Source organism: Aethalodelphis obliquidens, unplaced genomic scaffold (genome assembly GCF_003676395.1).
Source record: "Aethalodelphis obliquidens isolate GAN/ISIS:26980383/991018 unplaced genomic scaffold, ASM367639v1 scaffold6, whole genome shotgun sequence".
Lineage (NCBI taxonomy): Eukaryota > Metazoa > Chordata > Mammalia > Artiodactyla > Delphinidae > Aethalodelphis > Aethalodelphis obliquidens.
In genome coordinates, this window is record NW_020837950.1 from 31,189,843 (window position 1) to 31,203,217 (window position 13,375).

Below are 13,375 nucleotides of genomic sequence, written 5' to 3' on the forward strand. Positions count from 1 at the left end.
ACAAAATTATCAAAATGATAACTGTTGAACTTGGATGCTGGGGACTTTGGTTCATTATACTAGTCTTTCCTGGAAGTAAGCTCCTCTCTAGCCAGTTTGTGGTACTTCATTTGCCCTTAAGATGTCGTTTTTAAAATGTGTTCTGAGGTGTTTTTATCTATGTTGGATCTGCCACATCTAAGTCAAACTTTTCAAATGCAAGTTACCAGCTAGTTACATTTAAAAGTTGTCTATAATGCCATGATTTTAAATGTGAGAACTCATAAGCATCACCTGGGAAGGCTGTTAAAAAGCAGGTTCCTGGGCCCACCTTAGATTCTGATTAAATCCATGACTGATGGAGATGGTCTGTGGAGCACACTGATGGACGCTGTCTCACTGCTTCAATACAGGCTAAAGTAATGTGGAATCACACAGCAGGAAGTTCTACAAGAATCAGACTTCTTCTAATTTTCATATAAGGGTAACTTTATTAAAGCAAAGAAATGAATATAATTTTAAAGGACATTTTTCAAAGGACTCCACCTCCATCATATCTTCTCCTAATTTTTATCTTCACTGAGAAATTATGCAAGGTTAAGTTTACTTTTTTCTAGTGCTGCCGTCTTTGCTCGTCTTGGTAGTCTCATCTTCATTTCTGATTCTGGCTCTGGAACTTCATGATCACTAAACAGATGTTGAAATACACCAATTTAAATACAAGCTTTAAAACCAGTTTATTTATAAATAAAACTTTGTTTCTGTCATTCTATCCGTGTGTGATTGATATCCTGATTCCATTAAGCTTAAAACTAAAATCTCAAAACCAAAAAACACCGATTGGCTATCCAGCAAAGTGAACCATGGAAAACCTAACTAATTTTTTTTTATATCTACATGGAACCTGGTATTATACAGAAAAAAGCAAAAAACAAAAACCCAAACTTCTATAATGAAGCTTGTAATTAAACAGGAACCATAACAACTGCCCAAGAGTTTTTTTGGAAACTCAAGTAGTGAAAAAATAAGTTCTATTTATTTAGGCAATACATTCTTAAAACACTGTAAACAGCAAGTTTCCCCAAAAGATACTTTAATTAAAACTTGATCTAAAGTTATAAACTGAAAATATATACATTTTACCTATGAATGAATGAATGCAAGACAGCTGTAAACAGCTTCCAACAATGGCTTATTGGCAGAAACCAAAAATAAACTATATAACTAATATCATCCAAATTATAGGCAGAATTATTCTATCATTATAAATGTAGAAAATCTGAATCTCAATAGTTTGCAAATTCAAGTTCAGAGAAGTCATACATACATGATCTTATAATTAGAGGAATACATGGAAATACAATTTGAAAGAACATAAAGATAACTACCTAGTACTAAAAGCCATGTCAACGAACAGGAAAAGCACACAAGCCAGAGGAAGTCAAATGCTCTTAGATACATAATCTAAAAAGCTGTAAATTTTCACGGATTATCTTGTTAAATAATCACAGTATAAACAAACTACAATTTTTTTTTTTTTACTTCTAGACATTTTTTTTTAAATGACGATAAACCTCTTTACATATTGCAGATGTGCATGGCATACCTTTCAGAGTCAGCCTCAGCCTCAACAGTCTGACGTCTCCTGTTCGTTCTAGCTGAAGCTATCACTTTTCTCCGTCCTTAAAGACAGTATAGAAATCATTATCAAAATCTATTATCAATTGCTCATTTTTAACCTGTTTTCTGGGCTACCCAAATCCTTTATTTTTCTCTCTTCAACACCCTTTCCTCCTAGTTCCCAGCCACCTTGATACAAATGATCAACACCATGGAGAAAAGGAACCCCAGCAAGATCAAAATTTTACTAATTTCTTTTGTAATTTCTCTTATAATAGGCAAGGGAAAAGATGGAAATTGAGTTATAGGTGGCAAATTTTGTTAAATTTATTTGGGGGAAAGAAGCATGTGAAAAATGTTATATAAAGAAAGTACCTCATAGCACAAGGTATATGGAGAACCTAATGAAAATTAAGGTTAAAAAGAGAGATTAAGCCCATAAAACAGATCCTAAATAAATAGAACTTTAATCAGTAAGGTATAGTTTATTATAAAATATTCGAACATATACATGGTCAATTCAAATGTGTGTTCTAAAACATTTCAGTATAAAAATTAAAGCCCTTTATATGCTGGGGGGTTACAAAAATTCTAGCTAGAAATTCACAAGGTTAAGCAGTGAAGTGGCCTGTGATGCTCATTTATGATAATAAAACAGCATATATAAATGAAGTTTGAGCTATTAAAAAAAAAAAAGAGGTGTAGTTCTTATACCTGATTAAAAGCAATCTGATCAAAAGCAGATTATTCAGTATGATCATTTGGTTGAAATTTATATACCCTACTTATTCAAGTGAGACTTTTTCTTTCTGTTTTCTTCCAACTGTACATATTTGCTTGTAAACTTCTAATGCAGTTATACCCAAGAAAACATCCAACAATATGGGACTAATGTGAAACAGTTAGCCAGCAATTAGCATTTAAATAACTGATTGGCTACAAAACAATATTACTTTTTTCCATTTAGAAAAATATTAAGTCTACACAGAAAAGGGCCTCAAAAAATATTTTTCAAGGATTAAAATAATGGTTGGTTCATAGGTGGAATTATTAGCATTCTTTTGATTAGTTTGCTTGGATGTGTTTTCTGATTCTTCTGTAATAAGCATGCATTGCTTTTGTAATAAGAAAATAATAAAAGATTAAAAAGACCTTGAATTTCACATTTTTTTTCTAAGTGATCCCCTAATAGTCAACATTTACTTTATTCCAGCAAATCCCCTATTGTTGGATATCCCTTTGAAAATAAATTTGTGTTGGGAAAATATGAAATAAAACGGAAAACAGAAGCCCAGAAATATACTAGGAGGATAAAAGGGACAAAAATGCTTAATCATATAAAGGACAGACCACAAACAACTGATAATATAAATATAAAATCATTGTTCATCATTTGATAATAAAAACCTTAATTTAACCCAAATAGTCCTTTGCAGTATGATCTTTTGCATCATATTTCTTTCAATCAAAAGCACTTGAAGCAACACTGATGTCTTTTAGACACAAAGCAAAACCTAATATCAGCTAAAACAAATCAAAAAGAAAGTTAAGGATACTGAAGACAATGAATGATCTTTATACCTATCTAAGGAAACAAAGTATTTCACTGGATAACAAAACTGAAAAGTTTTATTATAAGGTTAGTCAATCCAGGGGACTTCCCTGGTGGCGCAGGGGTTAAGAATCCACCCACCAATGTGGGCGACATGGGTTCAAGCCCTGGTCCAGGAATATCCCACATGCCATGGAGCAACTAAGCCCGTGTGCCACAACTACTGAGCCTGCAAGCCACAACTACTGAAGCTCGCGCGCCTACAGCCCATGCTCCACAACGAGAAGACACCACAATGAGAACCCCGCACACCGCAACGAAAAGTAGCCCCCACTCGACGCAACTAGAGAAAAGCCTGCACGCAGCAATGAAGACCCAATGTAGCCAAAAATAAATAAATAAATTGAAAAAAAAAAAAAAAAAAAAAAGAATCCGCCTGCCAATGCAGGAAACACGGGTTTAATCCCTGGTCTGGGAAGATCCCACATGCCGCAGAGCAACTAAGCCCGGGCGCCACAACTACTGAGCCTGCACTCTAGAGCCTGCACACCGCAACTACTGAGCCCACACACAACTGCTGAAGCCCACATGCCTCAAGCCCGTGCTCCGCAACAAGAGAAGCCCCCACTCGCTGCAACTGGAGAAAGCCCATGTGCAGCAACGAAGAATCTAATGCAACCAAAACTAAATAATTAAATAAATAAATAAATTTATTTTAAAAAAAGCTAGTCAATCCATATATTACCTCTGTTGGTCTTTTGCTGAGTGGATTTCATTCGGGTTGCTTTTACATCCTTGACAGGAGTTATATATACTTCTTTGTTGTTTTCTATTAAAGGAAATACTACAATTATTAATGAACTAAATTAAAAGTAGCCTCATGAAATACTTTAAATGATCAAATCAAAGACAACCAGTCCCAATAGCAGCTATTGAAAATTTATCATAAATAAGTGTTCCAAAAAAATGTGAACACTGGAAAATAAGCAAACAAAACTCTTAGGAACATAGTATGCATGGTTATATGGTGAGTGAACACTTCTCAGTAATACACTTTCCTGAGGGGATTTAATTAGAAAAACTTTTCTTCCATTTCTGACATACAATCACATATATGTTAGAGGAGGAAAACAATGTATCTCAGTAAAGATGAAAAGGACAGAATCTTAAAAATACTCAGGTTAGTATGTCATTACCATCTTCACTTTGAAAAACAGCTGTAGTTGTGTTGTCATCCTGTGCCGCTACAACTTGGTCACCATGTTCTTTATTTCCTTTTTCTAACTGAACCTTGATTTTCTCCAAAGCTCTCACACACATTCTATCTTTTACTTGCTGTAACAGAAAACTTTTTTTAATGCAGCATTTTCTAATCTTCTTTCAAAAACGCTATATACTGATAATACAACATTCTAAAAATTCTATTAAATTTATGAAGGAAATATTTACTTCAAATGAACAAAGTCACAGCATACTAATGTATGCATAAATTAATAGAATCATGTAAATTCTACTTTGATAAAAATTTATACACATTAAGAGTAACTAGAAACTACTTACCTCCAGAATCTCATTCAGCAGAACCAGAAGATCTTTAGCAAGACTGCTAGTGAGTTCTAAAGAACTCAAGGCTTTCGTATAGACCCGAATTTCTGGTGAATATGGACATGTTAGGATCTCATTGCAAATTTTTATAGCCAGATTGTCATGAACTGTCAAGGCCTGGAAAATCAAGAGAAAAATCCTTGTCAATTGAAATGGTATGATTACAATACAGTCTGACACATCTATCATTTCCAACAAATTATCTTGACATAATCCAAAATGTCTAAAACAAAATTATCATAGTCCTCCCCATGTGAGCTCCCCTTCTTGTAGAGTGGATGCCATGGTACAGGGCTCAGATCCATCTGCTTTACTACTGACCATTCATTCTCCAGGCTACCACGAGTTATGCAGGCTAAAAGTTCCCAGGTGCAGAGCTGATCCAAGCTGAAGACAACGGGCTCTGCCTAAGGTCACACCTTCCCCGCAACGGTTAGTCCACATTCAATAACTGGCAGATGTACAGGTACAACAGCCTAGCCTTGTTTCAATTCTGGACAAAGCAAAGAACTATCCCAATTCTGGAACTTCTGTGAGATCAGCTGGGACCTTAAGACTGCATGACAGGGCTTCCCTGGTGGCGCAGTGGTTGAGAGTCAGCCTGCCGATGCAGGGGACACGGGTTCGTGCCCCAGTCCAGGAAGATCCCACATGCCACGGAGCGGCTAGATTCATGAGCCATGGCTACTGAGCCTGCGCATCTGGAGCCTGTGCTCCGCAACAGGAGAGGCCACAACAGTGAGAGGCCCGTGTACCACAAAAAAAAAAAAAAAGACTGCATGACAGTTCAACTTCTTCCTCTGCCCAATCTATTTCCCTCACTCCTCCAAGATGCTGATCATGAGAGTACGCCCTAATGTCAACAGCTTCTTTGAAGTCTTCTGTCACCCACACTTAGGACCTCAGAGTTATCTTGGATTCCTCCATCTCCCTTGCCTCACACAAAGTTCGTTCTTCTAGGCTTTTCTACCCGTAATTTTTTTTCTATGTCAATTTCTACTACTTTTTTCTGTCTACTTTCTACTACTACTACTAATATTATTCTTTTTCTGTAAGCTTTTATCTCCTAATTATATCAACTTTTAACTGCCCTCTTTATTAATATTCTCTCCCTATTCCTCTTACCAATTCACCTCACCTAATGAAACTGACCACCAAATTAATGTGCCTAATAAGTAACTGTCATCCCATTAACCCTTTCATTATACCCTTTCATTATACGCCCTGCAAACAGAGTCAACTCCAAATTCCCTATCCTAATGTTCTTCCCTAAGGATCCCTGTCAGGATCCTTAGCTGACAGATTTTTTCCACAGTTCCCCAACATGACTTGTACTACCAGCTACATTTAATCACCTTTACTAAAAGTCTTTCTCTCTATCCAAACCACTCCCCAAATCCCAACAAGGTCTAAGTGAATTTTACTCAGTGAGATTTAAAACTAGTAATGCTGTACTCATCACCCATACCACATGAAACCTGCCATCTTCTAAAGCGCTAAAGCACTTAGTAGCTATATCACTGACCCTTACTATATTTTGCCTTAATATCCATTGTAATCTTCTTTCCAATAACATGTAACATAGTAACTCAAATGAAGTATGCAGTCACTAAGTAACAAAACAGAAGACCAATATTTTCAACTTAATCAGCTGGCATCTGAAATAATTAACACATTAATTTTCAATATGGTGAATGTTTGATCAAATGATATTAAAGGGTTAAAAACCAGCTACATGTAATTTGTGGGAGAGTATGCACTTACTATATCTTCTTTGAATTAAAAACAAAACTAAGCCTGAGGTGAGTTTCAATCTTTAAATTCTCCTTCCTTGTATCAGAAACAGAGCAGGTAAGCCAACAACTGAGGACTCAATGAGTCCTACATAACAGGTCATTATTCAGAATGATTAACAGCCAGAACTAGGTGGGGAGGGGGTAGTAAGGATGATGAATTTTCGGTAACTTCTTTTCAGTAGCAAAAATGTTAGCACTGATTACTTCTATTTTTATATGATTATCTCCCCATTTCCCAAAAGATTTTTTAAAAAATTATAATTGATCTACAATATTATATTAGTTTCAGGTGCACAAGAGAGTGATTCAATATTTTTATAGATTATACTCTATTTCAAGTTATTATAAAAAAATGGCTACATTTCCCTGTGCTGTACAGTAATCCTTGTACAGTAATCCTTGTAGTTTATTTTATACATAGTAGTTTATGTCTCTTAATCTCCTATCTCTATCTTGTCCCTCTCCCCTCCCCTTCCCTACTAGTAACCACTAGTTTGTCCTCTATAACTGTGTGTCTGTTTTGTTATATTCATTCATTTGTTTTACTTTTTAGGGTCTGCATGTAAGTGATAACAGAGTATTTGTCTTTCTCTGACTTACTTCACAAAGCATAATACCCTCTAGGTCCACCCACATAGTTGCAGAAGATCTTTTTCTTTTTCTTGCTTTGTGTTATGTGCTACCATATAAACTAGAAATCTCAAGATCTATATGTAGCTTCTCACTATTTCAAAGAATCTGTGAGAGGGGTTATTTTACCAAAGCATGCTAGTTACCATCCCTAGACCATCCACAGGCTAACATACTCACCTACCTGATAATCTTGGGAATTCTTGGCCTGAGGATTTAATCCACTTGGTCTTGTCAAATCTACAAGTAACTCAGCAACATTAGTGATGTCTATTTCAGCTAAAGGAGAAGATGCAGGGGCATTGGCCACTATTTGTAGAGTTGGAAGAAAGGCTTCTTCAAAACATTCCTGGTTAGTCCTATTGAAAAACAATTTGAGGTATGTTGGCAAAGAAAAAACATGATTCTTTAAAAAGCAGCAACAACATTATATATTAAATGCACCCCACCAAGATAGAGTACATATTCATCTAGGAAAGAGCCAAATGATTCAGGTAGATAGAATCTAAGTAAGTTCTTCACTTACCACTGAAGAAAAAGAACATTAACAACAAAATACTATAGATATGACTCATAGGGAGCCTGAATTTAACTTCAAATTAGATTTTGATTTATCGATATGACTAAATACCTGCTTGCATAAGCAAACATTGGGAAGAACACGCCTAGGCAATGTCGAAGTCGAACATCCTCTTCAGTCACAGGATTGTACCATAACAAGACAAGACGAGAAAGAATCCTGCTGCTGACCAAAAGCCCAGAGAACATCAGCTTGGCTAGTCCTTCTGCAGCTCCTGTCCTGAGTTCAGACACCTATTAAAAATGACTTTCATTTAAAAGAAATTTTTTATTTGTATTTCCTTTTTAAGCCTTACATTGTAGCCCAAAATAAGTATTTGTATATAAACTATCCAAAATTATTCCTGTTATTATGAATTATTTTAAAGGCATATAAAAAGATTTTGTTTTTTCCTTTTAGGTTAAGGCTATGTGACAAATTATTAGTCTAGCTATGAAAACTTCAATTCCTTTTAAACTCTTTAGAAAAACCAAAAGATCTTATAATATTGTGAAACCAGAAATCAAAACTATATGTATTAAACACTTATCATGGTGCTAAGATATAGAAAACCTTCAGTAATGGTCTCTGCCATCAGAGGTGCCTATAAATGAAAGCTCCAGAGGTGGGTGTGGCAATGTGTGTGAATAATAGGTAAAATGTGAATAGAACGTGTACAAGTAGAAAAAGGCATTCCTAGAAAGAGAAACCAAAACAAACCTAGAGAAGAAAATGGAAAAGATGTAGTGGTATTCAAATGCAGGTACAGGTATAAGAGTAGTAATTAAAAATATTGGTTATTGAGCCTGAATTAAATTCAAGCCTCTGACACTTCCTAGCTGCATGATCTGATCCTGTGCATATTACTTAACTTCTTTGTGCCTCACTTTTTCCATATACAAAAAAAAAGGGATAATAAAACTACTTATCAAAAAACACAAAGAAATAATACATGTAAAGCTCTAAGGAGTGCTATCTACACAGTAAATCCTCAACAAATGTCAGTGATTATTATTATTGATGGAAAGTAAGTTTGCTCAGTGATCAGATTAGAGAGACCTTGAAAATTAGGTAAAGAAATATGGTTGAAGATTTTTGAAAGGGTAGGGAGATAAGATTTGAATGAGATTTCAGGAAAATTATCTAGACAGGCCATAATCTGGGAATGAAAGACAAGTCTAAACTAGAGGGGACAGGAGGAAAAACAGAGGAATGAGCAGATACAAGAACTATTTCAGAAATTTTTCAAAACTCAAAAATAAGAAGAAAAATGTAGAGGTTGATAAGATTAATAAGTGCCAGGGTACTGGCATGTGCTTTCCACATACAAACTCATTTAGGGCTCACAACAACCATGAGAGCAGAGACTTTGTTCCACTCAGCATTGAACTCTCAAGAGCATATAATGACTGGCACATAAATAGCTCTCAAATATTTGTTGACTAAATTAAAGAATTATCCCACTGAATAGGCATCATTATTTCCATTTTAAAGATAAGGAAACAGGACAGAGACAGTAAATACCTTATTGAAGATTCACAGACATTACCAGAACACAAATCTTTAAGTCTCCAACTCCAAAGGCGTCTTGCCCTCTGTCTTTTTAAAAATTTCTAATATGGGAATTTTAATTGGGACAGGACTGCAAGTCTTTAAAGCATGTGAAAAACTATTATTTATGGTCCAGAGGACAGTCTAGGAAGTCAAGATTTTTTAGTGTTTATGACAAAAATAAAATCAAAGCCACAGAATCTAGTTTAGCCAAAAGAAGATTAAAGTACCTGCACTATTTAAAAAAACAAAAACCATTCATCTACTGTCAAACAGTTTTCATGTGCAACAGTTTTCCATCTATGCAATGTCAGCAAGCCCACAGCACTGGACAACTGCCAATGAGAAGTCAGTCTATCACTTGGCTAATAACTCAAAATTTAAGAAAATACTGATACAATTATACTCTAATAAAGAAAAAAGAAAATAGTGATAAGGAAGGACTTATTTCCACTATTCTGCAGTCCAAATGTGAAGTAAAAAACTGTTACAATATACAAAAGACATTAAATATTGATTTAAAAAAGGTCAATCCATCAAAGAGATAATTATAAACATATACACAACAAACAACAGAGCCCCAAAATATATGAACATACACTGACAGAATTGCAGGGAGAAATAGACAGCTCTATAATAATAACTGAAGACTTCAATACTCCACTTTCTGTAATAGATAGAACAACTAGACAGACCAATAAGGAAATAGAGGACTTGAACACCACCATAAACGAACTAGAACTACCAAACATATAGAACACTCCACCCCAAAATAGCAGACTACACATTCTTCAGGTGCACATGGAACATTCTCAAGAACAGAGGCTATATTAGGCCCAAAACAAGTCTTAATAAATTCATAAAGAATGACATTATACAAAATACCTTCTCCAACTACAATGGAATACACCTGAAAAGCAACAAGAGACGAAAACTGTAAAATTCACAAGTCTGTAAATTAAACAATACACTCTTCTTACACACCAAAGGTCAAAGAAGTCATCAAAATGGAAATTAGAAAATAATTAGATGGGGGCTTCCCTGGTGGTGCAATGGTTAAGAATCCGCCTGTCAATGCTGGGGACATGGGTTCGAGCCCTGGTCTGGGAAGATCCCACATGCCACAGAGCAACTAAGCCTGTGTGCCACAACTACTGAGCCTGCACTCTAGAGCCCATAAGCCACAACTACTGAGCCTGCAAGCTAAAACTACTGAAGCATGCGTGCCTAGAGCCTGAGCTTGCAACAAGAGAAGACACCACAATGAGAAGCCCGCGTACCACAACGAAGAGTAGCCCCCGCTCGCTGCAGCTAGGGAAAGCCTGAGCACAATAACAAAGACCCAAAGCAGCAAAAAAAAAAAAAAAAGAAAATAATTAGATGAATAAAAATGAAAATGCAACAAACAAAAACTTATGGTGTGCATCGAAAACAGTGTTCAGAGGGAAATTTATAGCAGTAAATGCCTACATTTAAAAAAAAAATCTCAAATCAATAACTTTACACTTTAAAGAACTAAAAAAGAGATAGAAATCGGGGGTGGGCCGGAGAGAATCAATGAAACCAGAAGTTGGTTCTTTGAAAAGATGAACACAATTGAAAAACCTTGAGTTAGACTAACAAAGAAAAAAAGACGATGCAAACAACTAAAATCAGAAATAAAAGCAGCAACATTACAACTGACCTTACAGAAATAAAAAGGATTATAAACGAATAATAAGAACTGAATACCAACAAATTAAACAACCTAGATGAAATGAACCAGTTCCTAGAAACACACAAATTACAAAAATAGACTCAAGAAGAAACAGAAAATCTGAACAGACCTATAACAATAAACAGATTGAATAAGGAAATTAGAAACCTCTCCAAAAGAAAAGTCCAAGACCAGATGTGTTCACTAGTAAATTCTACCAAATATTTAAAGAAGACTTGACACCAATCTTTCTCAAAGTCTTCGAAAACAATAGAAGAGGAGAAAACAACTCCTATCTCAGTTTATGAGGTCAGTATTAAACTGATGCCAAAGGCAGACAAAGACCAATACAAGGAAACTACAGACCAATTTCCCTTATGAATACAGATGTAAAAATCTTTAATAAATTACTAGCAAATGGAATCCAACAACATATTAAAAAGATTATACACCATAACCAAGTGGGATTTATCCAAGGAATGCAAGGGTGGTTCAACATAAGAAAATCAAGCAATGTAATGTACCATAGCAATTAAAAAAAAAAATCATGGGCTTCCCTGGTGGCACAGTGGTTGAGAGTCCTCCTGCCAATACAGGGGACACAGGTTCGTGCCCCGGTCTGGGAAGATCCCACATGCCACGGAGCGGCTAGGCCTGTGAGCCATGGCCGCTGAGCCTGCACATCCGGAGCCTGTGCTCCGCAACGGGAGAGGCCACAACAGGGAGAGGCCACAACAGTGAGAGGCCCGCGTACGGCAAAAAAAAAAAAAAAAAATCACATAATCATTTCAATTGATGTAGAAAAACCATTTGACAAAATTAAACATGCTTTTATGACTGGAAAAAAAAAAACAGAAGATAACTTCTACATCATACTCAATGGTTAAAGACTGAAAACTTTCCCCCTAAGATCAGAAACAAGACAAGGATGCCTGCTTTAACCACTGCTATTCAAGATTGTACAGCAAGTTCTAACCAGAGAAATTAGGCAAGAAAAACAAACAAAAGACATTCAAATTGCAAAGGAAGAATTAAAACTGTCTCTTCACAGATGACTTGGTCTTATAGAAAAAATCCCAAAGAATACACACACACACACACACACACACACACACACGGAAACTATTGTACAAGAGCTAACAAATGAATGCAGCCAAGTTGCAGGATATGAAATCAAATCCACACACAAAACAGTTGAGTTTCTATACAACAAGAATGAACAATCCAAAAAAGGAAATTAAGAAAACAATTCCATTTACAATAGCAACCAAAATAAAATATATAGGAATAAATTTCATCAAGGAAGTAAAAAACATGTACCCTGAAAACTATATACCATTTCTGAAAGAAATTAAAAATGACCTAAATAAATGTAAAGATATTCTAGTTCATGGATTGGAAAACATAACATTAAGATGGCAATACTGCCTAATGCAATCTACATATTCAATGCAATCCCTATCAAAATTCCAATAGACTTTTTTCCAGAAATGGAAAAGCCAATCCTCAAATTCATAAGGAACTGCAAGATACCCCAAATAGCCAAGACAATACTGAAAATAAAGAACCAAAGTTGGAAAACTCAACTTCCTGATTTCAAAACTTACTATGAAGTTACATGAATCAAAACAGTCAGGTAATGGCACAAGGGTGGACACAAACAATGGAAAAGAATTGAGAGTCTAGAAATAAACCCATATTCCTATGATCAATTGATTCTCTCACCCTCCACAATGGTGCTAAAACAATTCAATAGGAAAAGAATAGTCTCTTCAACTAACGGTGCTCAGACAACTGGATGTCCACAGGCAAACCAATGAAGTTGGACCTCTACCTCACACCATGTACAAATATTAGCTGAAAATGCACCAATCCACCTAAATTAAAAGCTAAAGGAGTAAAACTTTTAGAAGAAAACAGAGATAAATTTTCATGACTTTTGATTTGGCAATGTATTCTTAGATATAACACCAAAAGCACAAGCAGCAAAAGGAAAGATAAATTAGTCTTCATCAAAATTTAAAACTTTTTAAAAATCTAAGGACATTATTAACAAACTGAAAAGACAACCTATAGGAGAAAATATCTGCATATCAGTTATCTGATAAGGATCTACTACCCAGAATATATAAAGAATTCAGAAGGACACCCCAATTTAAAAATGAGCAAAGGATTTGAATACATATTTCTCCAAACAAGGTATACAAATAGCCAAAAAGCACATGTAGATACTCATCATTAGTTATTAGGGAAAGGCAATTCAAAACAAGATGGCTAAAATTTTTACTAACGATTTTTTCTTATTAATAAAACAAAATTATTTTAAAATAACAAGTGTTGATAAGGATGGAACCCTGTTCTTTGTTGGTGGGAATGTAAAATGGTTC

The 13,375-nt window shown here is 35.3% G+C and overlaps 1 protein-coding gene across 3 annotated transcripts in view; it reads right to left on the minus strand.

Annotated features, from left to right (window-relative positions):
• Window positions 1-447: 447 nt before the first annotated feature.
• NCAPG (non-SMC condensin I complex subunit G) overlaps window positions 448-13,375 on the minus strand; it is a 46,174-nt gene continuing 33,246 nt past the window's right edge. For all 3 annotated transcript variants that reach the window (XM_027103278.1, XM_027103277.1, XM_027103279.1), the window contains exons 15-21: window positions 7,814-7,995; window positions 7,367-7,541; window positions 4,712-4,873; window positions 4,348-4,486; window positions 3,897-3,980; window positions 1,586-1,661; window positions 448-666 (exon numbers count right to left, since the gene is read on the minus strand). In XM_027103278.1, coding sequence (XP_026959079.1) covers window positions 567-666; window positions 1,586-1,661; window positions 3,897-3,980; window positions 4,348-4,486; window positions 4,712-4,873; window positions 7,367-7,541; window positions 7,814-7,995 — 918 coding nt within the window. In that variant the 3' untranslated portion in view covers window positions 448-566. The remainder of the gene's footprint in view (window positions 667-1,585; window positions 1,662-3,896; window positions 3,981-4,347; window positions 4,487-4,711; window positions 4,874-7,366; window positions 7,542-7,813; window positions 7,996-13,375) is intronic.